At 45.5% G+C, this 24,552-nt stretch overlaps 1 protein-coding gene across 2 annotated transcripts in view; it reads left to right on the top strand.

The window, feature by feature from the left end:
• Positions 1-24,552, top strand: part of LOC137546374 (uncharacterized) — a 485,946-nt gene that overhangs the window by 116,194 nt on the left and 345,200 nt on the right. For both annotated transcript variants that reach the window (XM_068268752.1, XM_068268753.1), the window contains exon 8: positions 5,055-5,178. In XM_068268752.1, coding sequence (XP_068124853.1) covers positions 5,055-5,178 — 124 coding nt within the window. The remainder of the gene's footprint in view (positions 1-5,054; positions 5,179-24,552) is intronic.

Genomic DNA, 24,552 nt, shown 5'->3' with positions numbered 1-24,552 from the left:
AGCGCTTTAGTGTTTTGCCGAAATCACCGGCAAAACGCTCTAGTGTGAATCGGCCCTAAGTCTGCTTTGTCAAGTTTTTTGATCCTACAGGAGATATATACTGGAGTTCTTTGTTTTAATGTAAAGGTCTACCAGCTGCATGCCATCTAAACAGCCAGTTTAGATCATAGAAGCCAATTTTAACTCTATTTGGTGTCTGACCAAGTGAGGTAGGGTCCGTCGTTGGTCATGGAGCAGGTATGCTGACATCAAACGAACAAATGTTGATTGAGGAAATCACTAATTGTACTCAATTACCTTGCTAGCTTTCATAATTTTTAGTTTTTTTTTCCTGCAGAAAGGAATTGGTATTGCTCTTATTCAGTTCTGTATCATGCCTGAAGAACAAACTTATTTTGGTGTATGAATAAATTCAAATAATTAGGTATATAATTAACCTTCATTTTTAACCACATGTTAAAACGAATCCAGTAATGACAGATATTACCAACCTGGTAAAAAAAAAATGTTTCCTGACTGGGTAGAGTAGTTGCCATTAAAATTAACTTTTTTTTTTTTAAACTAAACTCTGTTTTAGAGCTCTTCCAGCTATGGTAGCCAAAGGATACATTGGCTCACTGTATAAGCTCATCACAAAATGTTTGTGGGTGGGTAGGCCAGGCTTAGAAGAGGTCTACTCTTCTAAGACCCATGTCAAAAAAAGAAATTGAGCTACCTAATTTTTTGAACTCTTTCTAGCAGCTAGATTCTCAGAAATGGAAGGAAGATATGCAGACAATTAAACTACAGTAGCAAGAAAAAGTATGTGAACCCTTTGGAATTATATGGATTTCTGCACAAATTGGTCATAAAATGTGATCTGATCTTCATCCTCTCAGGCTATGGCTTAATTTCATCTTGCAAGTCACAACAATAGACAATCACAGTTTGCTTAAACTAATAACACACAAATAATTAAATGTTTCCATGTTTTTATTGAACATGTAAACATTCAAAATGCAGGTGGAAAAAGTATGTGAACCCTTGGATTTAATAACCGGTTGAACCTTCTTTGGTAACAATAACTTCAACCAAATGCTTCCTGTAGTTGTAGATTAGAAATGCACAAAGGTCAAGAGTAATTCTTGACCATTCCTCTTTATAGAACTGTTTCCGTTCAGCAATATTCTTGGGATGTCTGGTGTAAATTGCTTTCTTGAGGTCATGCCACAGCATCTCAATCGGGTTGAGGTCAGGACTCTGATTGGGCCACTACAGAAGGCATATTTTATTTTGTTTAAGCCATTCTGTTGTTGATTTACTTCTATGCTTTGGGTCGTTGTACTGTTGCAACACCCATCTTCTGCTGAGCTTCAGCTGGTGGACAGATGGCCTTAGGTTCTCCTGCAAAATGTCTTGATAGACTACGGAATTAATTTTTCCTTTGATGATAACAATCCGTCCAGGCCCTAACACAGCAAAGCAGCCTCAAACCATGATGCCCCCACCACCATCCTTCACAGCTGCGATGAGGTTTTGATGTTGGTGTGCTGTCCCTCCTTTTCTCCAGACATAGTATTGTGTGTTTCTTCCAAACAACTCAATTTTGGTTTCATCTGTCCACAGAATATTTTACCAGTACTGCTGTGGAACATCCATGTGCTCTTTCACAAACTTTAAACGTGCATCAATTTTTTTTTTGGACAGCAGTGGCTTCCTTTGTGATATCTTCCCACAAACGCCGTTCTTGTTTAGTGTTTTACGTAGTGTTAAGCATATGTCAGAGACTTTTGTACGTCTTTAGCTGATACTCTAGGATTCTTCTTCACCTCATTGAGCATTCTGCGCTGTGCTCTTGCAGTCATCTTTACAGGACGGCTACTCCTAGGGGGAGTAGCAGCAGTGCTGAACTTTCTCTATTTATAGACAATTTGTCTTACCATGGACTGATGAACTGCAAAGCTTTTGGAGATACTTTTATAACCCTTTCCAGCTTTATGTAAGTCAACAATTCTTAATCGTAGGTCTTCTGAGAGCTCTTTTGTGCAAGGCATCATTCACATCAGGCAATGCTTCTTGGCAAAAGCAAACCCCAAACTGATGTGTTTTTTTATAGGGCAGGGCAACTGTAAACAACACCTTCAATCTCATCTCATTAATTTGACTCCAGCTGGCTAACACTTCACTCCAAGTAGCTTTTGGAGATGTCTTTTATCTAAGGGTTCACATACTTTTTTTCACCTGCTCTGTGAATGTTTACATGGTGTGTTCAGTAAAAACATGAAACTAATTATCTGTGTGATATTAGTTTAAGCAGACTGTGATTGTCTATTGTTGTGACTTAGATGAAGATCAGATCACATTTTATGACCAATTTCTGCAGAAATCCATATAATTCCAAAGGGTTCACATACTATGTCTTGCTACTTTATAGCCTGGAAGTCTTTTTAGGCCTCATCCAATTACCCATACAAACATATTGTTTAGATGGTACTATAGCAAATATAGTCTGAACAAAATGTTTCCTATGTCCTCAAATATTTTTTAAGGGTTTGTGCACAAAAAGGTATCGTGCTGCATACTTTTTGGAAGTGGCCAACAGCCATACAATTTTGAGGTAATGTCAAAATGCTCTATTATAAACAAATCTAACCTAGGCATCCATCTTGACTTTCAGCAAGTCCTCAGATGTTCTGAGATGCTTTAATCAGTTGTTTCATTATATACTTTTGGCTGCTAATGTTGTTATTATTTTTAATTGAAAAAACAGAGAAAGTAAATTTTTTAATGTGTGTGTGTGTGTGTGTGCACGCGCCCTACTAGCCGCCCTGCTATTCACATTGGAGGAGAGAGAGAAACAGGCCCCCTTAGCTCCTGGGCCCCACTGCGGGGGCTCGGAGGCTACAGTTATGCCCTCGTTTATAACCTGTTGTGACCTAACCTTTTTGCAGTCATCACTATGATCTGATATGGCACAGGTGACGGTTAAAAACTTTTTTCCCATATAATATGTGAAAATGCTTCAACTAATCCATTGAAGGTATGCTGGATCATACAGGCTCTCCACTCTCCCAGCCTTAGTAAATCAGTCCCTTAGTAACAGAGTAGCCTGTGTCACGTTGCTAAGCAGCTGCTGTTAATAGATATAAAAGCTGTTCTGTATGAGCAAACTACTTTATATCCAGATACAGTAATATTAATAAGATAGATAAGTGTTAAAATAGGAAATCTAATATATGACTTTTACCAAATCAGAAAATTAAATACATTAAAAATTAATATGGCTTTAAGTGAAGTCGGTGTCTGACCAGCAATGCAGTTCTCTGCTGTGTAGCAAGACATGTAAATTGCAGAAGGTATCTTTTGTCTTTTTATGCTGCACTGTAATGCTGCCAGCTAGTCTTTTGCCATTCCCATGGGAACATTATTTCCAGGAATACAATTTCAACATCTGCTGAATCTGATTAGCTACTTCTAAGGAACGTGTCTGAGTCTATAGACAGGTTTTCCAAGAAACCACCATATTCTCAGGCTATGGCTTAATTTCATCTTGCAAAAAAATCATCACACAACAGCAAGTACATACATGTAATATGAAAGTGCACTACAGTACTTTCATTCTAAGGTGATAATCTAGTAAAATTATGAGCTAGCTGTGGTTTTTTCTTTACTTTTTCTAGTAGCAGCAGCAGCAACTGAATCTTTTGTTTGAAAAAAGTAAACTATTGCCTGCAGATATCATTTGCAGTAATCTACTTGTCAGAGAAAGCATCAAATGATAATGTCATCTCTGCCTCATCCTTTAGTTACTTACAATTGACTTATAAGTAAAGCACTGTACGGCCATTGCTGTTCATGAAACAGAAATAAGATTTTTTTTTTACCACTGTAAATGTTTTAGTTACTGTGAATATTAATGTGTGACTCCAGCCAGTAACACCGCCCACCCAGTAGTAGCCATAACAATTTTAGGAGATGGGGAATGCCAGTTTTTAAAACAGAAACAGTAAGACACAATTAATAGACATTTCCACTTGTTACTCTGCAGTATTAATTTGTCCAACTATATTGGACTAGAGTACGTAGAGTGAGGGGCAGACTGCCTTCACGTAACTGTGATCCACAAGTTTTAGAGGTGTCCATACACTGATTGGTTTCCCCATTTGTTTCCCTGCAGATTTGATTCATCTACTGGGATTCGATTCCCCGAAATGTCACATCAATCAATTTTTGATTGATTTTGGCCAAAAATGTATAGAAAGTATTGTTTGGACAGGATTGTAGTTTGATCGAGGGCGAGGCAAGAGCATTGGTAGATCGATGGTCCAAAGCATTGCACTACACTGAACGGTGCAACACTGTTGTTTGATCAATTTTCAATAGATTACATGCTGATATCTACTGGAAATTGATGTGCAGTGTGTGGTAGGAATCAATTCCTTCTGACTTTTCAGAAAGGAATAGATCATTTTGGAACATTGGGTGGAAATCTATAAGTGTATGGCCAGCTTTCATCAAGTTTGAAGACAGGTGTTCTTTGCAGACATAGTGGTAGGTGAGAAGGGGGGCTTTTTTGTTTGTCTGTTGTTTCATTGTCCCTTCCATTATGCTCCACTCACACAACTTATAAACTGGCTTTAAGCAAGCTGTCATTTGTTTTTTTGTACTACAAATGGCACAGATGACCAGATTCTGCAGCTGATGCTATACAGATGCATCACTCGGGAATAGCTGAGTGGTAAGTGGTGGGAAGAGAATAGGTGATGGGCAATGCGCAACTGAGAGGCTTCAGAGGGTGGGTTAAATTCAAAAGCAAGGCGCTTATCTATTGGTTTCACCTAGAGATCCGACGTGCTTGTCCATTGGTTTTGCTTTAAGATCCAGCACACCAGTCATCTATGTAATACCATGAGAGGTTTTTCTAGATAAGGTCTAGAAAAACCTAAAGTCTAGATAAGATTCATGTTGGTGATTTTGTTCCTGCTGTGGCAAGAATCACTGTTATGTAAATATATATTTTAAAATGTACATATGTGTTTCGTCTGCTTATACTATTATTCAACAACTTACTACAGAATTATTGAAAAAGAGACAAGAGAAAGATATGGTAAAGCCCTGGAACACAAATGTGCAGAGCTGAAGCTCAGGAGTGCAACGCGTTCCCCAATTTCTGGTCTTATTGAAAATGCTGTAGTTGAGGTAAGTAGGATATGCTTCAGTTTTGTTTTTGTTTTTTTATTAAAGAAAACTCTATCTTGAATAGTAGCACAAAAAAATAGTCTACAGAACAAGTGGACCTACAGTAGCAATAAAAAGTATGTGAACCCTTTGGAATTATATGGATTTTTGCAGAAATTGGTCATAAAATGTAATCTGATCTTCATCTAAGTCACAACAATAGACAATCACAGTCTGCTTAAATGAATACCACACAAATAATTAAATGTTTCTGTGAGAAAACGCGGAAAAGCCGCCGCCAATACTCAAGGTGAGGCGGCTGACTCCGCGTTCAACATGGCAGCTGGCGCGCAGTCAGGGCGCGGAGAAACCGCCGCATGCTCTAACAACAGGGCGGCGGATTCCGCGTCCAATGCGGCAAGTTGCTCGCATAGGCCTGCTCCTCTCAGTAAGGCGGAATGCGGAGTAAACATGACTGGTGTGGCTGGGACTGATGCCTGGTGTGGCTGAGACTGATAGTCCACACTGGTTTAGGAGGACGCGCGCGCGCAGAGAGGCAGGGCCTTTATGGCAGTCAAAAGAGGGTCAGCTGACCAAGCCGGTCAGCTGACAATTGCGGCAACTTTTATTGGTCCAGCACTTAGGGGTGGCGCTGGAGAGCGCTGGTGTATATATACTGGGTGCTGGTCATTCATCTGGTGTCTGGCGTTGCGTGGTAGCACTCAGACCTTGTCAGTATCTGTGTTTATTAGTCAGTTTCGTAGGTGTTGATGATCACGGAGCTCACACCTTAGCCTAGGAATTCTGTTAATATCTGTATTGTTACCTAGACCAGTTTCCAAGGTGTTGACGGCCAAGGAACTCACACCTTAGTCTAGGAATTCTGTACCATCTGTGTTATTTGTATTATCTAGTCTAGTTCCTGGAGTGTGAGAATCTTGGAGCTCACACTCAAGTCTAGGCATTGTTGATTATCTGTTATGACTTTCTGCATTCCTGACCATTCTCCTGATCTCTGATTTTGTACCTTTGTCATTCTGATTCTCTGTTGCCAAAACTCGGCTAGTCTCTGGATTCTGAATCTGCCTACTATCTCTGTACTTTATCTGTCCGTGTGTTAACGACCTGGCTTGTCCGACCTCGAGAACTATCTCTCCTGTTAGGAGATAGTTCACAGATCTGTCAGTGACACTTCTCCATTGGTGTCACTCACGTTCTGTCCTTCCCACTGTCTCAGCCTGGCTCCGCCCCTTGGGGAGCATCAGGCCTGTGGAAGGAAGCTGATCCATAACAGTAGCCCCTACTGTCTAGCACCCATCCCACGGGTGCTTTCCTCAAAGTATTACTGTTGCACCAAACACTCTCATCTCTCAGGTGTCCAGAGGTTAGAAGATATATCTGATTATCGGTGATACTGCAGATCATCAATAATCGGGTATATTCTGCATTCTCGGTGATACTGCAGATCACCGGTAATCAGACCCTCTCTGTGTTACACCGATCGTTACAGAACGCCAGACCCAAAAAATGCAAATGGACGCACACACTGACCGTCTGGGCGCACTTACCACCTCGGTGGACTCTATCAACCTAGTGCTGGGTAATCACAAAGCTATGATTGACGCTTTGTCCGGTTCTCTACCTACCCTTCAGACGGCAGTGGATGAGGTGCGATCCCCTCCTAGCACAGACATACGTATGCCTGTACCTGAAAAAATTTCTGGTCACATATCTGACTTTTGAAATTTTAGGAGTAGAGTGTTGTCATATTTTGAGTTAAGACCTAGATCTTCAGGGACCATGACCCAAAGGGTCACCTTTATTAAGACTCTGTTATCAGGCGATTCCCAGACCTGGGCATACAGTCTGCCCACTGGAGATGTAGCTTTAAACTCTGTAGATTAATTTTTTAAGGCTATGGCAATAATTTACGACGATCCAGACATTGCCTCGACTTCTGAGCGGAAGCTCAAGTTACTGCGTCAAGGCAAGGGTCCAGTCGAGGAGTTTGCGGCAGAATTTAGGAGATGGTCAGTTTCAGCCAGGTGGGACACCTATGCCCTTTTAGACTGTTTCCTATCAGGATTATCAGATGAGGTTTCAGATCTAATGTTTTGTCTGCCCGAACCTAAGACTGTCGATGAGGCCATTTCATCGGCAATCAGGATTGATCGTAGGTTACGGTATCAAAGACAGACCAGGGGCAGAGACAATGTTAAAATGTTGACCTACGCTACACCCCCAGTGACTCCATCTCCGCCCGTTTTTCCTCCCCCCGAGCCAATGCAGGTTGGTCGGACAAAACTGTCTCAAATGGAGCGGAGACGCAGGATTTCTGAGCATTTGTGTCTTTATTGTGCAGAGGGGGAACATAGAGTACGAAATTGCCCTAAAAAGTCGGGAAACGCCATTGCCTAGGAGTAGTTGGGGGTGATACCCTAGACGTGCAGCTCTCACCCCTAGAGGATAAGCGGTTACTCCTTCCTTGTATGATTACATGGGAGGATAAATCGGAAGTCTCAGAGGCCTTCATTGACTCAGGCTCAGCGGCTAATTTTATAGATTACGAATTTGCTAAGAAATTAGGTATTCCGTTCACCCCGGTAAAACCACCTCTACAGGTTACGGCAGTGGATGATTCCCCACTGCAGCGTAACCATCCTCTGTCTCAGACACCAGAAGTGGAAGTCACTATAGGGGTGCTGCAAAGAGAGAGATTGCAGTTTTTTGTGTTGCGCATGACAACCTCCAGAGTCATCCTTGGCATGCCGTGGTTACACCTTCACTCTCCTCAGATAAACTGGGCTACCGGTCAGCTAGCCAGCTGGTCAGCCCACTGTTTTCGTCATTGTTTAGCGAAGGTGACCTTAGGCCAAACCAGGATTCATGTGGAGGGTGTTCCGGAACAATATGCAGAGTTTTCGGACGTGTTTTGTCCCAAAGCTGCCGATAAATTACCTCCACATCGCCCTTTTGATTGCCCGATTGATCTCCGATCGGGTTGTATACCTCCTAGAGGTCATTTCTACAACCTGTCGGGGCCAGAAAAGGTGGCCATGCAAGAATATATCCGTGAAAACTTAGCTAAGGGGTTCATTCGTCCTTCTCGGTCACCTGCCGGAGCGGGGTTTTTTTTTGTAAACAAAAAGGACGAAGGCCTTCGGCCATGCATTGATTACCGGGGACTGGATAAAATCACAGTTAAAAATCGCTATCCGTTACCTTTGATAGACGATTTATTCACTCAAGTCACCAAGGCTAAGATTTTTTCAAAATTGGATTTACGAGGTGCATACAACCTGGTGCGGATCAGTGAGGGCGATGAATGGAAGACGGCCTTTAACACACCCGACGGGCATTACGAGTATCTGGTGATGCCCTTCAGGTTGTGTAACGCCCCGGCCGTCTTCCAGGAACTCATTAATAAGGTTTTCAGGGAGGTATTGGGTAAATTTGTCCTAATATACCTGGATGATATATTGATTTTCTCAGACAACCTCTCTGAGCACAGGGCTCATGTCAGATTCGTGTTACACAAGCTCAGACAAAGCAGGCTTTATGCTAAATTGGAGAAATGCACTTTTGAGGTGACATCTGTCGCTTTTCTGGGATACATAATTTCCACCTCAGGACTTTCGATGGATCCCGCCAAAGTCTCTGCTGTCTTGGAATGGCCCCAAACCAGTAGGTCTCAAATCTCTACAGAGATTTCTAGGGTTTGCAAATTACTATAGAAGGTTCATAAAGGGGTACTCCACAGTCATACAATATACATGCAAACTGCGCCTGCCTTAATCAATCTTTATCGTTGAGTATTCGCTACCACAAGTCCATAGAGGTAATGTTGAAAAAGTTGTGACAGCGCTCCTCTTCTCGTTATCTACACATCTGAAATAAACAAGCTCCACATAGTGCATTACCAATAGTACAAATTGAATGCATGCACATCCACCCAGTGAAAAATAGTGATTTGTGTTCCACTCCATGTGACATTCAAATCCTCTCCCTCCAGTACAGCCACTCACCGGATAGATGCCACCTTAAACTCCAGGTGGGTCTAGCGCTTTGCCACACGGCAACAAACTTCACAGCTCCAATGTTTTCAACTTGTATAAAATCTCCAGTTTAATCCACAAAGAACATGTAAAAACAAATGAATGGCACATAGCATAATACTGTTTGCACATGAATTCCCTGGCCTGCGCACTCCAGTACACTCACTTGAATAACAAAGGTTTATGCGCACATCGGGCTTCTCAGTGCAGCAATATCGCTCTCTCACCGCGGTGTCGGCGTCTTGTACTCCCGCTGTACCAGCGCTCGACTCCACAGTCATAGCACCCCTCACCAGCCTCACTAAAAAAGGGGCAGATACCAACCATTGGTCCCCCGAAGCTCTGGCCGCTTTCTCCACTCTGAAAGAACTGTTTTGCTCTGCACCCATATTGAGACACGTGGACACCTCCTATCCATTTATTGTAGAGGTTGACGCCTCAGAGGTTGGAGTAGGGGCTGTGCTGTCTCAACGCTCTGGGCTGCAGGGAAGATTGCACCTGTGTGCCTATTTTTCTCGGAGGTTCTCTCCAGCAGAGAAAAACTACGATATAGGTAACAGGGAGCTTCTAGCCATTAAGTTGGCCTTTGAAGAATGGCGTCATTGGTTCGAAGGAGCTGAACATACGATTACAGTCTACACGGATCACAAAAATTTGGAATACATTGAGGGGGCTAAGAGATTGAGTCCTCGTCAGGCTCGGTGGTCACTGTTTTTCTCGAGATTTAGATTTGTAATTACGTACACTCCTGGTAGTAAAAACATTAAGGCAGATGCTTTGTCCAGATGTTTTGAGCCAGAGACAGCACAGCCCTCAGAACCTGAACCCATTGTTCCACAGAAGGTAGTACTGGGAGCTACAGAGACTTGAAAAGACTGGACGGAGACTTTAGGTCCCTTCCAGCAGGATGTCCCTGAGGGAAAGCCTGAAGGGGTTATGTTTGTGCCACTGCCTTTTCGTCTCCAGGTGTTACAGATGTTTCACTCACACAAGAATGCTGGACATCCAGGGGCCTCCAGAACACAAGACTTGATTGCTAGATGTGCTTGGTGGCCTTCTTTGGCAACAGACTGCAAGGAGTATGTCAGAGAGTGTGCAGTATGTGCTAAAAGTAAACCCTCCCGTCTGGCACCTGTGGGAACGTTGCAGCCTTCGCCCACCCCGAGTGAACCATGGACCCATCTGTCCATGGATTTTGTAGGTGAGCTTCCTAGGTCTGAAGGCATGTCGGTCATTTGGGTTGTAGTCGACCGTTTCAGTAAAATGGTCCATTTTGTGCCCTTGAAGGGACTCCCCTCGACCCAGGAGTTGGCCGATCTTTTCATCATTCACGTTTTCCGACTTCATGGCATTCCGGAAAACATTGCGTCAGGTCGGGGAGTCCAATTTGTCTCTAGATTTGGAGGGCATTTTGCCATCAAATGGGCATGGAACTGTCATTCTCGTCGGGCTACCACCCACAGACCAATGGTCAGACGGAGAGGGTTAATCAGTCTTTAGAACAATTTTTGAGGTGTTATTGTCACGATTGTGGAACTTTCCCCATGATCAGCGCACAACGCGTGCGCTGACACGGCGGAGATCCTCCACAAGCGTATAATTTGCAGGAACCCAGCAAAAGGTGCTATGCACCTGTAGAGGGAAATTCCTGTAGGCAGATGGCGCTGGGGAGTGCAGAGGAACCAATCCTCTGTACCTCCACAAGTGCCAGACAGGAATTGTACGAAGCGCAGAACGCAATCGCAAGAGAGGCGATTGCGAATGAGATTGAGCAAAAGGGATAGGTTGTATGTGTGTGCGCCAATCCAGTCGCCACTCCGCGACCACGCACACACAACAGCAGATACGAAATAGGAACGCGATCGCGAGAGGTGCGATCGCGAGACGTGACACAAGGCAGAACAGAATAGAATACGAGGGTAGCAAAGGCACAGCAAATACAATAAGGAGATACGGAAAATAACAACCGCTAGCTAACCGCGAACACCGCACTCATTCGCAACAGTGCACGCGGTTATGCGCGATCTCCACGTGATAAGCACAATAGAGACAAGCACGCCTAACTAACCATAAACAGACAAACATGAAACAGGGGACGCGAGCGCTTGCTTAACGGTTACCTCACCGAGCCTGTAGCAAGCGCAGCGGACAAGACAGACACACGAAAAACAAGAACTAGGCAGGAAGGATCCACCGCTCTTCCGCCAGAGCAAGTGTGATCCAAGCAGGAACACAGATCAGAAAGATCCACAGCCGCTAACGCTAGCGGCTAGTGCGATCTCAGCAAGACAGAGCGATTCGCTATCAACCGCCGTTGGTGACAGCGCAATCGCGACCGACAAGACAGAACAGAAGGATCCCCAGCGCTCGCACAAAGTAGCTAGCGCGATCCCAGGAAACAGAACAGAAGGATCCCCAGCGCTAGCACAAAGTAGCTAGCGCGATCCCAGGAAACAGAACAGAAGAGATAGCTGGCAGCAACCGCTGCACCAGCTATACTCCAAGAACATAGATCAGAACCATTTCCTGTCAACCACCATAGGGACAGGACAATGGCAAACAGGCAAGACAAGACAGAACAGGCAATACAGATATTACAACCTGACTGGGCTAGAAGGGGAGCCTAAAGCAACCCCCAGGAATTAACTATACTAGATAGCAATGGCTGACACTCCAGCAGTGTCCATCAGGAACTGAGCATGGAAGGGAAATGACCAGCAAAGCATTGTGGGAAAGACATAGTACTTATAGTACACGCCTCCAATGAATGTGGCCAGGCAATTTGCATGAGAACGTATGCAAATTCCTCTGCAAGCACAAGCTGCAAAACTGACAGAAACTCTTCTTTCCAGAGTCCTGCAGCATGCAAACTTACACAATGGTCAAAGGGCTGCCTGTCTGCACAGGCAGCTGAGCAAATCATCACAGTACCCCCCCCCCTCCAGGGTCGAATTCCAGACGACCCACAAAACTGCTATTAGCAACAGACTCAAACTGAAGACTCATGAAGGTCGGGGCAGCCCGACAAGGTCCAATTCCAGAGTCAGTCCACCCGAAACCGACCTCATCGGAAACAGAAGCCACCGAAACATGCCCATCAGTACTACCAGTCTCAGTATAACACCCATCAGGACTGTGAACGCCAGAGAAGAAGCCATCGACACCCTCCAGACAATACCCACCACCTTCCACGGAGCGTCCGAAAATACCAAACCTGCCACAATACCGTGTCGAAGTGTCCCTTACAACACAAAAGCCACCGTTGATCTTATCCAGTGTACCAAGCAAAATTTCTCCCGGAATCTCCCAGAACCTTTTGAAGCTCCACAGAGATCCCAAGAGGGCAGAACAATCACCAGGCTCACATGGAGAATTACCAAGAACCCCCATGGAACCAATGACAATTCCGGATTCAGAATTACTAGGACACCCATCAAGATCAAGACTTTCAGGGACCACTTCTGGGCATGCAAGCAGGCAGGCCATATCAGAGCATGTCTCCACCGAGGAAGCATCTGAGTACGCTGGTAACCGAGACACACTTGGGCTTTCTGGGTCACAGAGCACACTGGGGTACACCAGCACAGGAGAACCCTCAGGACATGTCGGGGAACTGCCAACCTCAGAGTCCAGCACGACAAGACCAAAACCAGTACCGGACAGAGAATCATCATGAGTGGAGGTCACAGGCACTGGACTTCCAAAAGAAGACTCGGATACAAATTCAGAAATTTCTGTGACAATAATATCATCTTTGACTACATATGAGTGAAGCTCCATCAGAGCTGAAAAGGTAGCCAGCAAGGCAGCAATGCCTACGGAAGAGGGTAACCCCTCAGAAGAACTTGGGGGGCAGGAGACATCTCCTACAAGTTCTGCACCCTTTGGGAGGAACTCGGAGACCTCCAGAACATCCAACAAGACCTCAGGAGCATCATTTTTCAAGTTTTCTAAAAAGGATTCTGAACTATCCATGTTACAGGGCAAAACTGGAACTTTATTTTGTGGACAGGGCAGATGTCCCAGGAATGGTTCCACCATAACCTGAGACTGAATCTCATCATCATGAGGGGAATGTACAGGTATATTTACTGGAACACACACTGACTCCCTAACTTCATTCTCACTGTACCCAGAATTCTGTGTGGCAGTCAAACTAGCTTGTAACTCCAAAACTGCAGAAAAACAAGTAAAAATAGCAGCAATACCTAGACGAGCCTCTAGGGGCAGGGCAGGAGATATTGTACAAGGCAATGTTGACTCATCCAGAGTACAGGGTGGAGAGTCAAAACTTCCCTCAGAGCAAGAAAGGGACTCACAAATGTCAGTGTGATTGGACATCATATTGTTATTCATGGTACAGGGCAGGTTCAGAGAAAGCGTCTCTGAATAAGGCAAAGAGGGTTCAGCATCAGATTCGCAAAACCGAAGCGCTGTCTCACTCTTAGATTCGGCTAACAATGTCGAATCCGAGGAATCAGAACGCAAAACCTGCGAATCAAAATTCACTTTAGGTTGTGAAACTGACGCTTCTATAGCGCAAACCTCCGCGATCTGCGGAGCAGACTGCAAGGCATCTAGGACCGAAACGCTGGAGCAACTGTTCCCAGGCAACGGGCCCTTACAGGTGTGAACAGGGTGAGACAAAGACTCATCTGCAGAAGAAGTAGTGACATCAACAGGACAAGCTTTATTAGGCATATTAATTTTACTTTTGACGCTGCACAGTCGAGAAACTTTCCCCATAGCAGGGTCACAGACGGAAGATCTCAAAGATCTGTTTCTAAATGACAAAGGATCCCACACATCCTTGAGGAAACCTGCAGACTCATGCCGATCACAATCTGCAGGAACATCCGAGAAACAGGCATCAGATCGCACAGATTCAAACTGCACACTGTCAGGAGCGAATCCTTCAGGATTCGCACAGGAATCAACCACAGCGGCACACTCATTCATTTCAGATTGCACAAAGTCAAGACTCACATGCTTTACCCCAGAAAGGCAGGAACAATCATCCGACAACGATGTCTCTTTATTGGAATCAATTGGTTGGTGTGTGTGCAACTCATCCAAAATCGTTTGCCATACATAGATCACCAGATCCACATCATCCTTGTCACATTCATCGGAATCAATCAGAAGGTACATAGAGTCAAGACAAGCATTCAAGACATCTTCGCTTTTTGCGATGTAAAAATCGCAAAAGGCTTTCCAATCAAAATCGAATTCCTCCAGCAAGGCCCCAACATCCCAGGAAGCAAATGGGGGTTCAAACAGGCCAGTATCCAAATAATCTCCATAGGGGTGGAGTTCAGGAACAAGAAAAGATTTTTTAACTGCTTTAATGTAGTGTGCGATCCTACCTATAGCAGGATCCACATAAGCTTTGGATTGGGGCAGAAAACCTGGAAACTGATCAGCAGATGCATTATAAACATCATTATCATACTGCATGGTTTTGCCCATTTCAGACTTGACAGAAATAACCTCTCTATCTGTGGTTGCTAGGGGCAACGGATCTTTCCGCTGGGAAGCCTTCCTAGATCTTTTACGTTTAGACTTAGAGGCTTTGGATGGCTGCTTTATGGATGAAAGAGTAGATGGAACAGCTGATTGAGCTGCTGACAACAACTCATTAAGGGGGTATGGTAATTGAGGTAATCTCAGCCAATTGTGAATTAAAAAGGCCAAGAATTCCAGGGGTCTTTGACTCAGGGTGGTATGATCTAACACATCATAACCCCACATTGACATTTCGCCCCCCAACAGAATGTAGACCATTTGGGGGGCCCAGGTAGACACTGGGGTGCATTGGAATTCAGGGTTCGCTAACAGTTTCGTACACTCAGACAAAAATTCGTCTGCTGATTCAGGTTCAAGTTTTTTAAATCTCTTAAAGGTACAAGAGCCATATTCGACAAAATCGTACAAATCGGAAATTCCGTCTACACTGGGGTTTTGGGTTGGGCTGGTCATTCTGTCACGATTGTGGAACTTTCCCCGTGATCAGCGCACAACGCGTGCGCTGACACGGCGGAGATCCTCCACAAGCGTATAATTTGCAGGAACCCAGCAAAAGGTGCTATGCACCTGTAGAGGGAAATTCCTGTAGGCAGATGGCGCTGGGGAGTGCAGAGGAACCAATCCTCTGTACCTCCACAAGTGCCAGACAGGAATTGTACGAAGCGCAGAACGCAATCGCAAGAGAGGCGATTGCGAATGAGATTGAGCAAAAGGGATAGGTTGTATGTGTGTGCGCCAATCCAGTCGCCACTCCGCGACCACGCACACACAACAGCAGATACGAAATAGGAACGCGATCGCGAGAGGTGCGATCGCGAGACGTGACACAAGGCAGAACAGAATAGAATACGAGGGTAGCAAAGGCACAGCAAATACAATAAGGAGATACGGAAAATAACAACCGCTAGCTAATCGCGAACACCGCACTCATTCGCAACAGTGCACGCGGTTATGCGCGATCTCCACGTGATAAGCACAATAGAGACAAGCACGCCTAACTAACCATAAACAGACAAACATGAAACAGGGGACGCGAGCGCTTGCTTAACGGTTACCTCACCGAGCCTGTAGCAAGCGCAGCGGACAAGACAGACACACGAAAAACAAGAACTAGGCAGGAAGGATCCACCGCTCTTCCGCCAGAGCAAGTGTGATCCAAGCAGGAACACAGATCAGAAAGATCCACAGCCGCTAACGCTAGCGGCTAGTGCGATCTCAGCAAGACAGAGCGATTCGCTATCAACCGCCGTTGGTGACAGCGCAATCGCGACCGACAAGACAGAACAGAAGGATCCCCAGCGCTCGCACAAAGTAGCTAGCGCGATCCCAGGAAACAGAACAGAAGGATCCCCAGCGCTAGCACAAAGTAGCTAGAGCGATCCCAGGAAACAGAACAGAAGAGATAGCTGGCAGCAACCGCTGCACCAGCTATACTCCAAGAACATAGATCAGAACCATTTCCTGTCAACCACCATAGGGACAGGACAATGGCAAACAGGCAAGACAAGACAGAACAGGCAATACAGATAATACAACCTGACTGGGCTAGAAGGGGAGCCTAAAGCAACCCCCAGGAATTAACTATACTAGATAGCAATGGCTGACACTCCAGCAGTGTCCATCAGGAACTGAGCATGGAAGGGAAATGACCAGCAAAGCATTGTGGGAAAGACATAGTACTTATAGTACACGCCTCCAATGAATGTGGCCAGGCAATTTGCATGACAACGTATGCAAATTCCTCTGCAAGCACAAGCTGCAAAACTGACAGAAACTCTTCTTTCCAGAGTCCTGCAGCATGCAAACTTACACAATGGTCAAAGGGCTGCCTGTCTGCACAGGCAGCTGAGCAAATCATCACAGTTATGTTGCAGAAGCGCAAACTGATTGGGTTAAGTTCTTGCCATATGCAGAATTTGCGCACAATAATCTAAAAAGCACTTCTTCTGGGTTCTCTCCGTTTCAGGTGGTAACTGGAAAGTTGCCCAAGTTTTCCCCATTGCCAGTAGCCTCCACTCCATTTCCAGCTCTGGAGGCTTGGCAAAAGTTGTTCAAAAACATTTGGGGGATCGTGAAAAGCAATTTGGAAAAGGCTTTTCAAAGTCAGAAAGGTCAAGCTGACAAGAAACGATCCTTAGAGTGGAAGTTCCGACCAGGAGATCTGGTCTGGGTCTCCACTCGTCATTTGACCCTGAAACAACCCTCGGCCAAGTTAGGTCCCAGGTTTGTGGGCCCTTTTTCTGTGACCAGGAAGATCAACAATGTTACTTATGCCATCGATCTTCCTGCTAGCATGCGTGGTGTAAGATCTTTTCATGTATCCCTGCTTAAGCCAGCAGTCCATGTGGGTACCAATCCTCCTCCTCCTGTGATGGTAGACGACCAACCTGAGTATGAAGTAGAGAAAATTTTAGATTCACGAGTAGTGCAGAATTCACTACAATATCTGGTTCACTGGAGGGGGTATGGTATAGAGGAGAGAACATGGGTACCTGAGTGTCGCATGCATGCGGACAAATTGAGAAGGGAGTTCCACACTCGATATCCTGAGAAACCTGGTAGGAGTTGTCCGGAGTCCACTCCTCAGGGGGGGTACTGTGAGAAAATGCGGAAAAGCCGCCGCCAATACTCAAGGTGAGGCGGCTGACTCCGCGTTCAACATGGCAGCTGGCACGCAGTCGGAGCGCGGAGAAACCGCCGCATGCTCTAACAACAGGGCGGCGGATTCCGCGTCCAATGCGGCAAGTTGCTCGCATAGGCCTGCTCCTCTCAGTAAGGCGGAATGCGGAGTAAACGCCGCACGCCCAGACAGCGGTGCGGCGGATTCCGCATCTAACACAACAGAAACATTTCAACACATGACTGGTGTGGCTGGGACTGATAGTCCACACTGGTTTAGGAGGACGCACGCACGCGCAGAGAGGCAGGGCCTTTATGGCAGTCAGAAGAGGGTCAGCTGACCAGGCTGGTCAGCTGACAATTGCGGCAACTTTTATTGGTCCAGCACTTAGGGGTGGCGCTGGAGAGCGCCGGTGTATATATACTGGGTGCTGGTCATTCATCTGGTGTCTGGCGTTGCGATCACTACGTGGTAGCACTCAGACCTTGTCAGTATCTGTGTTTATTAGTCAGTTTCGTAGGTGTTGATGATCACTGAGCTCACACTTTAGCCTAGGAATTCTGTTATTATCTGTATTGTTACCTAGACCAGTTTCCAAGGTGTTGACAGCCAAGGAACTCACACCTTAGTCTAGGAATTCTGTACCATCTGTGTTATTTGTATTATCTAGTCTAGTTCCTGGAGTGTGAGAATCTTGGAGTTCACACTCAAGTCTAGGCATTGTTGATTATCTGTTATGACTTTCTGCATTCCTGACCATTCTCCTGATCTCTGATTTTGTACCTTTGTCATTCTGATTCTCTGTTGCCAAAACTCGGCTAGTCTCTGGATTCTGAATCTGCCTACTGTCTCTGTACTTTATCTGTCCGTGTGTTAACGACCTGGCTTGTCCGACCTCGAGAACTATCTCTCCTGTTAGGAGATAGTTCACAGATCTGTCAGTGACACTTCTCCATTGGTGTCACTCACGTTCTGTCCTTCCTACTGTCTCAGCCTGGCTCCGCCCCTTGGGGAGCATCAGGCCTGTGGAAGGAAGCTGATCCATAACAGTAGCCCCTACTGTCTAGCACCCATCCCACGGGTGCTTTCCTCAAAGTATTACTGTTGCACCAAACACTCTCATCTCTCAGGTGTCCAGAGGTTAAAAGATATATCTGATTATCGGTGATACTGCTGATCATCAATAATCGGGTATATTCTGCATTCTCGGTGATACTGTCGATCACCGGTAATCAGACCCTCTCTGTGTTACACCGATCGTTACAGAACGCCAGACCCAAAAAATGCAAATGGACGCACACACTGACCGTCTGGGCACACTTACCACCTCGGTGGACTCTATCAACCTAGTGCTGGGTAATCACAAAGCTATGATTGACGCTTTGTCCGGTTCTCTACCTACCCTTCAGACGGCAGTGGATGTGTTACACTGTGTTACACTGATCGTTACAGTTTCCATGTTTTTATTGAACACACCTTGTAAACATTCACAGTGCAGGTGAAAAAGGTATGTGAACCCTCGGATTTAATAACTGGTTGAACCTCCTTTGGCAGCAATAACTTGAACCAAACGTTTCCTGTAGTTGCAGATCAGATGTGCACCATGGTCAGGAATAATTCTTGACCATTCCTCTTTACAGGACTGTTTCAGTTCAGCAAAATTCTTGGGATGTCTGGTGTAAATCACTTTCTTGAGGTCATGCAATAGCATCTCAATCGTGTTGAGGTCAGGACTCTGGGCCACTCCAGAAGGCATATTTTCTTCAGTTTAAACCATTCTTTTGCTAATTTACGTCTATGCTTTGAGTCGTTGTCCTGCTGCAACACCCATCTTCAGCTGAGCTTCAGCTGGTGAACAGATGGCCTTACTTTTGCCTGCAAAATGTCTTGATAAACTTGGGAATTCATTTTTCCTTCGATGATAGCAATCCGTCCAGGCCCTTATGCAGCAAAGCAGCCCCAAACCATTATGCCCCCACTACCATACTTCACAGTTAGGATGAGGTTTTGATGTTGGTGTGCTGTGCCTCTTTTTTCCCACACATAGTGTTGTGTGTTTCTTCCAAAGAACTCAACTTTGGTTTCATCCGTCCACAGAATATTTCACCAGTACTGCTGTGGAACATCCAGGAGCTCTTTTGCAAACGTAAAAGTGCAGCTTTTTTTTTTTTTCTGGACAGCAGTGGCTTCCTCTGTGGTATCCTCCCATGAACACCATTCATGTTTAGTGGTTGCCAACAGGGGTGTTAGCATATGCCAGAGACTTTTGTAAGTCTTTAGCTGACACTCTAGAATTCTTCTTCACCTCATTGAGCATTCTGCGCTGTTCTTTTGCAGTCATATTTACAGGATTGCCACTTCTAGGGATAGTAGCAGCAGTGCTGAACTTTTTCCATTTATAGACAGTTTGTCTTACTGTGGACTAGAGATGGCCCGAATGGTTCCCAGCGAACTTCGGTGGTTCGCATTCGCGGAGAACCGCAAACTTTTCCGGAAGTTCAATTCGCCCCCATAGTGCATCATTAGGGTCAACTTTGACCCTCTACATCACAGTCAGCAGGCACATAGTAGCCAATCAGGCTACACTCCCTCCTGGAGCCCCACCCCCCTTATAAAAGGCAGGCAGTGTCAGGCATTGGACTCACTCGTGTGCCTGCAGTAATTAGAGAAGGGAAAGCTTAGTTAGTTAGGCTCTTGTAGGCTTCTTAGCTTGCTCCTTGCTGATTCTTATTGCTAAAAAGGCACCCCTCAACAGCTCTTTTGAGAGCTAATCTTGTTCTTGTGATCTATTTTCTTTTGTGTGTGTGTGGCCTACTTGCATTATATACAGCCCTGTCAGTCAGTCGCAGCTGGCCTTTGGCCCATTGGTGGTATAATTACTACTGTGCCAGGTGCACATTATAATACCCATCACTGCATATACCTACTTGTTGTTTACAGTGCACCCACCTACCTACGTGCGCACACACACACAGTGTCACTGTGCCTGTCCGGTACCTGTCTGTGTGTGACAGGTGCACATTATAATACCCATCATTGCATATACCTACCTGTTGTTCACTTCAGTGCATCCACCTACCTACGTGAGTGCACGCAGTGTCACTGTGCCTGGCCGGTACCTGTCTGTGTGTGACATGTGCACATTGTAATATCCATCACTGCATATACCTACCTGTTGTTCACAGTGCATCCAGCTACCTACGTGAGCGCACGCAGTGTCACTGTGCCTGTCCGGTACCTGTCTATGTGTGACAGGTGCATATTATAATGCCCATCACTGCATATACCTACCTGTTGTTCACAGTGTACCCACCTACCTACGTGAGTGCACGCAGTGTCACTGTGCCTGTCCGGTACCTGTCTGTGTGTGACAGGTGCACATTGTAATACCCATCACTGCATATACCTACCTGTTGTTCACTTCAGTGCACCCGCCTACCTACGTGAGCGCACGCAGTGTGATATTTAATATCACCAGTCACTGTCCTTGTTGACGGTACGTGTGTGTGACAGGTGCACATTTGTAATACCCATCACTGCATATACCTACCTGTTGTGTTCAGTGCACCCACCTACCTACATGAGTGCACGCAGTGAGATATACCACTCCGCGCATACCTGTTAACTGCACCTGTGTGACTGCACATTGTATTAGTCAAGTCAGTGCATACCTTTCACTTCATCCCCCCCAATATGAACAAAAGGCAGAGGCAGGCCACCTGGCAGGTCTGTTCGAGGTTGTGCTGTCGTGATTTCGTGCGGCCCTCGACCAAAGTACAGTGATCAGAAGAAGGCACATGCCATCAACCCCAATATTGTGAGGACGTAGTTGTCTATTTAACACAGAACACCTCATCTTTCTCAGCTTCCGCACGGAAGCGTGACATATCTTCCTCCCCCTGCTCTGATTCTGGCACCCCACTTAACAGTCAGCCGCCACCACCAAAGTGCCATCACCCCAGGGCTCAGCGGTGTGGACATTTTTGTGTGTGTTTGCCTCAGATGAGAGCAATGCCATCTGTACTCTCTGCCACCGAAAATTGAGCCGTGGAATAACCAAGACCCGCGTTGGGAAAACTACCTTACGAAGGCACATTATTACAAATCTCAAACTGCAATGGGATGACCACCTGAGGAAAAGCAGCACACAAAAGCAAAGCCACACACCGCAGTGGAAGATACCAGGCCGCAATTTTTTCTCAAAAAGGTGATACCTAAACTGTACCGTGATGTTGAAAGGCAAGTGGTGACATCTCTGGCACACAGCGTTGGGTCAAGGGTCCATCTGACCACGGATGCCTGGTTTGCAAAGCACGCTCAGGCCTGCCCGAAGACTAAGTCATTCCCTACACACAGCATCTCTGCCTGAACGCCGTGTGACTGCCTGCCCCAAGGCTAAGTCGCTCCCCACACAGCATCTCTGCCCGCAGGCCGGTTGACTGCCTTCTCCACCACCACCAACAGGGTCCAGGACTCCAGGTGGATTTGTGAATTTTGGCCGCTATAATAATTTTTCTGGTGCGTGTACATGCCTGCCTAATTTTTCTGGCTGGTCTGTCATTGTGGACAGACCAAATTTGATCAGCTGGACAGTCTCTGTTCTGTCATTCAGCTACCTCAGTCCGGCGACCATATGGGCTGGAAAGCCGCCATCACCTGCATGGCCGTCACTACGCAAACTGCTATTTGCAGTCACTGCATACCTTTCACTGCATCTTTGACTGCACATTGCATTATACCTGGCAGTCAGTGCATACCTTTCACTTGAATGGATGGCAGACTTGCCCTCCATAACAGATTCTCGTTAAAGGATTTAAAGTTGATTCATCTCATATACAGCAGGTCCTCGAAAGTCCTCCTGTATTGTTATTTTTGGTCACTACCTCGGGATGTGCATGCCATGCCTACTGCCTTCCTTGGATGTGTGGTAGCCGCTCCTTCTCCTTTGCCCACAACGTGCCTGCTGCCTTCCTTGGATGTGTGGTGGTAGCCGTTCCTGCTCCTTTGCCCACAGCATGCCTGCTGCCTTCCGTGGATGTGTGGTGGTGGTAGCCGTTTCTTAGGCTCTTACTCCAGACCGGAATCGAACCAGGATTCCCCGGCCATTACCCGTGGTCACCATGGTATTGAGAAAGTACCATCCAAAGTTTCACACGGTTGATTGAATGGCAGACTTGCCCTCCATAACACATTCTTGGCAAATGCTTTCAATTTGGTTCGTCTTGCGCTGGGTCAAGGGTCCATCTGACCACAGATGCCTGGTCTGCAAAGCACGGTCAGGGCAGGTACATTACTTATACAGTAAATGGGTCCTTACTTGGATGTGTGGTGGTGGTAGCCAGTTCTCAGGCTCCCACTCCGGACCGGAATCGAACTCTGATTCCCTGGCCATTACCCGTGGTCACAATGGCATACTTGCCCTCCATAACAGATTCTCGTTACAGGTACTGAACAGCCAGCAGAAAATGTAATTTAAAAAAATAGATGTAAGCTTTAACAATGGTAGAGAAAGAACCATCGAAAGTTGATAAGGCAGTCAGACATTACCTGATATCACTGAGGAAGAGCAATCTCGCCATGGTGCGCACCAGTCCAGCACAGCCGTCACTACACAAACAGCTGTTTGCGGTGCCTTACACAGTGGTGTGTCAGTGTGAAGCAGTACTCTAATTACACTCCCTGATTGATGTATACACATGCAAGATGTTTTAAAGCACTTTAGGCCTGCAATTTAGCATTCAATGGCCTCTATTCATATAGCATTCCCGCATGCGGTAACAGATGACTTTACCGACCATTTAGCAAAGTGTCCATTCATAAAAGCTGTTTCCGCATGAAAAGCTACAATTCCTGAGCAGTGCGGGAAATTACCGCCTTATGCGGTGATTATCTCAACGCGTCACTACATGTCAATTCATAAAGATTAAAGCAAGCGGAATGGGAACGGAGAATACTGACTGTTTAGAAAAGGAGATAAGCCAGCGATAACAGGCAAGATAACAGGCAAGCTAATGGAGACAGACCTCCCAGGCAGCAGCAGTGAGAGCAGAACGAAAAAAGGCATTCCAGAATACCCAGGCTGTGTTTTTTAACCCCTTGGGTACCTGTTTTCAGATAAATGTCACATCAGAAAGCCTGCATGTGTAACATTTCTTGAAGTTCTTCTAAGCTGCGGCAATTAAATAGAGATTTAGAAAGACTAATAGACAGATTCAGCGCAGATTCAGGGCAAGGAGAGGCAGCTTTCAAAAAAATGCACATCTAAAGGGAAGTTGGGGCTGCCTCCTTTATAGTAACACTGTCTCTGCACAGAGAACATGTATCAACTCAGCCAGCACCGCTAGTTTAGTGCGGGAATTCCCCAACCTGTTATTGCAAGTTTAAACTTTTTATGAATTAGCACACAAAAGTCTAAAATACCAATGCAGTGTTTTCCCTACAAGATTTTTTTTTCTGCAAATGTTTTATGAATAGAGCCCAATGTGATTTCTGCCCTTAAAGAAAACCTGAACTGAAAATTAAAAGTCAAAATAAGCATACACAGGTCAGACTTACCTTCCATGTAGTCTACTCCTCAGTGTCTTTCTCCTGTCCCGCGTCCTATTTGTTCACTGTGATCAAGGGAATTTTCCGTCCTCCATTTTGAAAATGGCCATTACCCATAACAGCTTTCTGGTCAGCACACAGTTAAACTGTAACATCGCCCACTTGAGCCATAGGGAAACATGGACATTACCCTAGTACATTAGTTTTCCTCTCAGCTATAACTGACAGCAACTGATCTTTTACTGACAGCAACTGATATATTTCAGATCTGACAAAATATTGTCAGAACTGGAAGGGATCATTGTCAGAAGAAAATGGTGAGCTTCTGAGAGGAACTGATGGCAAGGTAACTATGCAATGTTCATTTGAAGTTACCCCATGTGTTTATTTTAAATATTTTTACTCAGTACAGGTTCTCTTTAAAGCGCTGCTTTGCGTCAAATCCAGATTTTTCCCCGGGACTTTTGGCGTCTATCCCATTCATCCAGGCAAAAACTCAGATGTTAGACCCCTTGAAACATCTTTTCCATCACTTTTGTGGCCAGCATAAGTGTTTTTAGTTTTCAAAGTTCACCTCCCCATTGAAGTCTATTGTGGTTCCGAACTTTTGCAGAAGTTCACGTTCGCGGGTCGTGAACCGAAAATCGG

The sequence above is a fragment of the Hyperolius riggenbachi genome, chromosome 2 (genome assembly GCF_040937935.1).
Source record: "Hyperolius riggenbachi isolate aHypRig1 chromosome 2, aHypRig1.pri, whole genome shotgun sequence".
Lineage (NCBI taxonomy): Eukaryota > Metazoa > Chordata > Amphibia > Anura > Hyperoliidae > Hyperolius > Hyperolius riggenbachi.
This window is presented reverse-complemented; position numbering and strand designations above follow the sequence as displayed.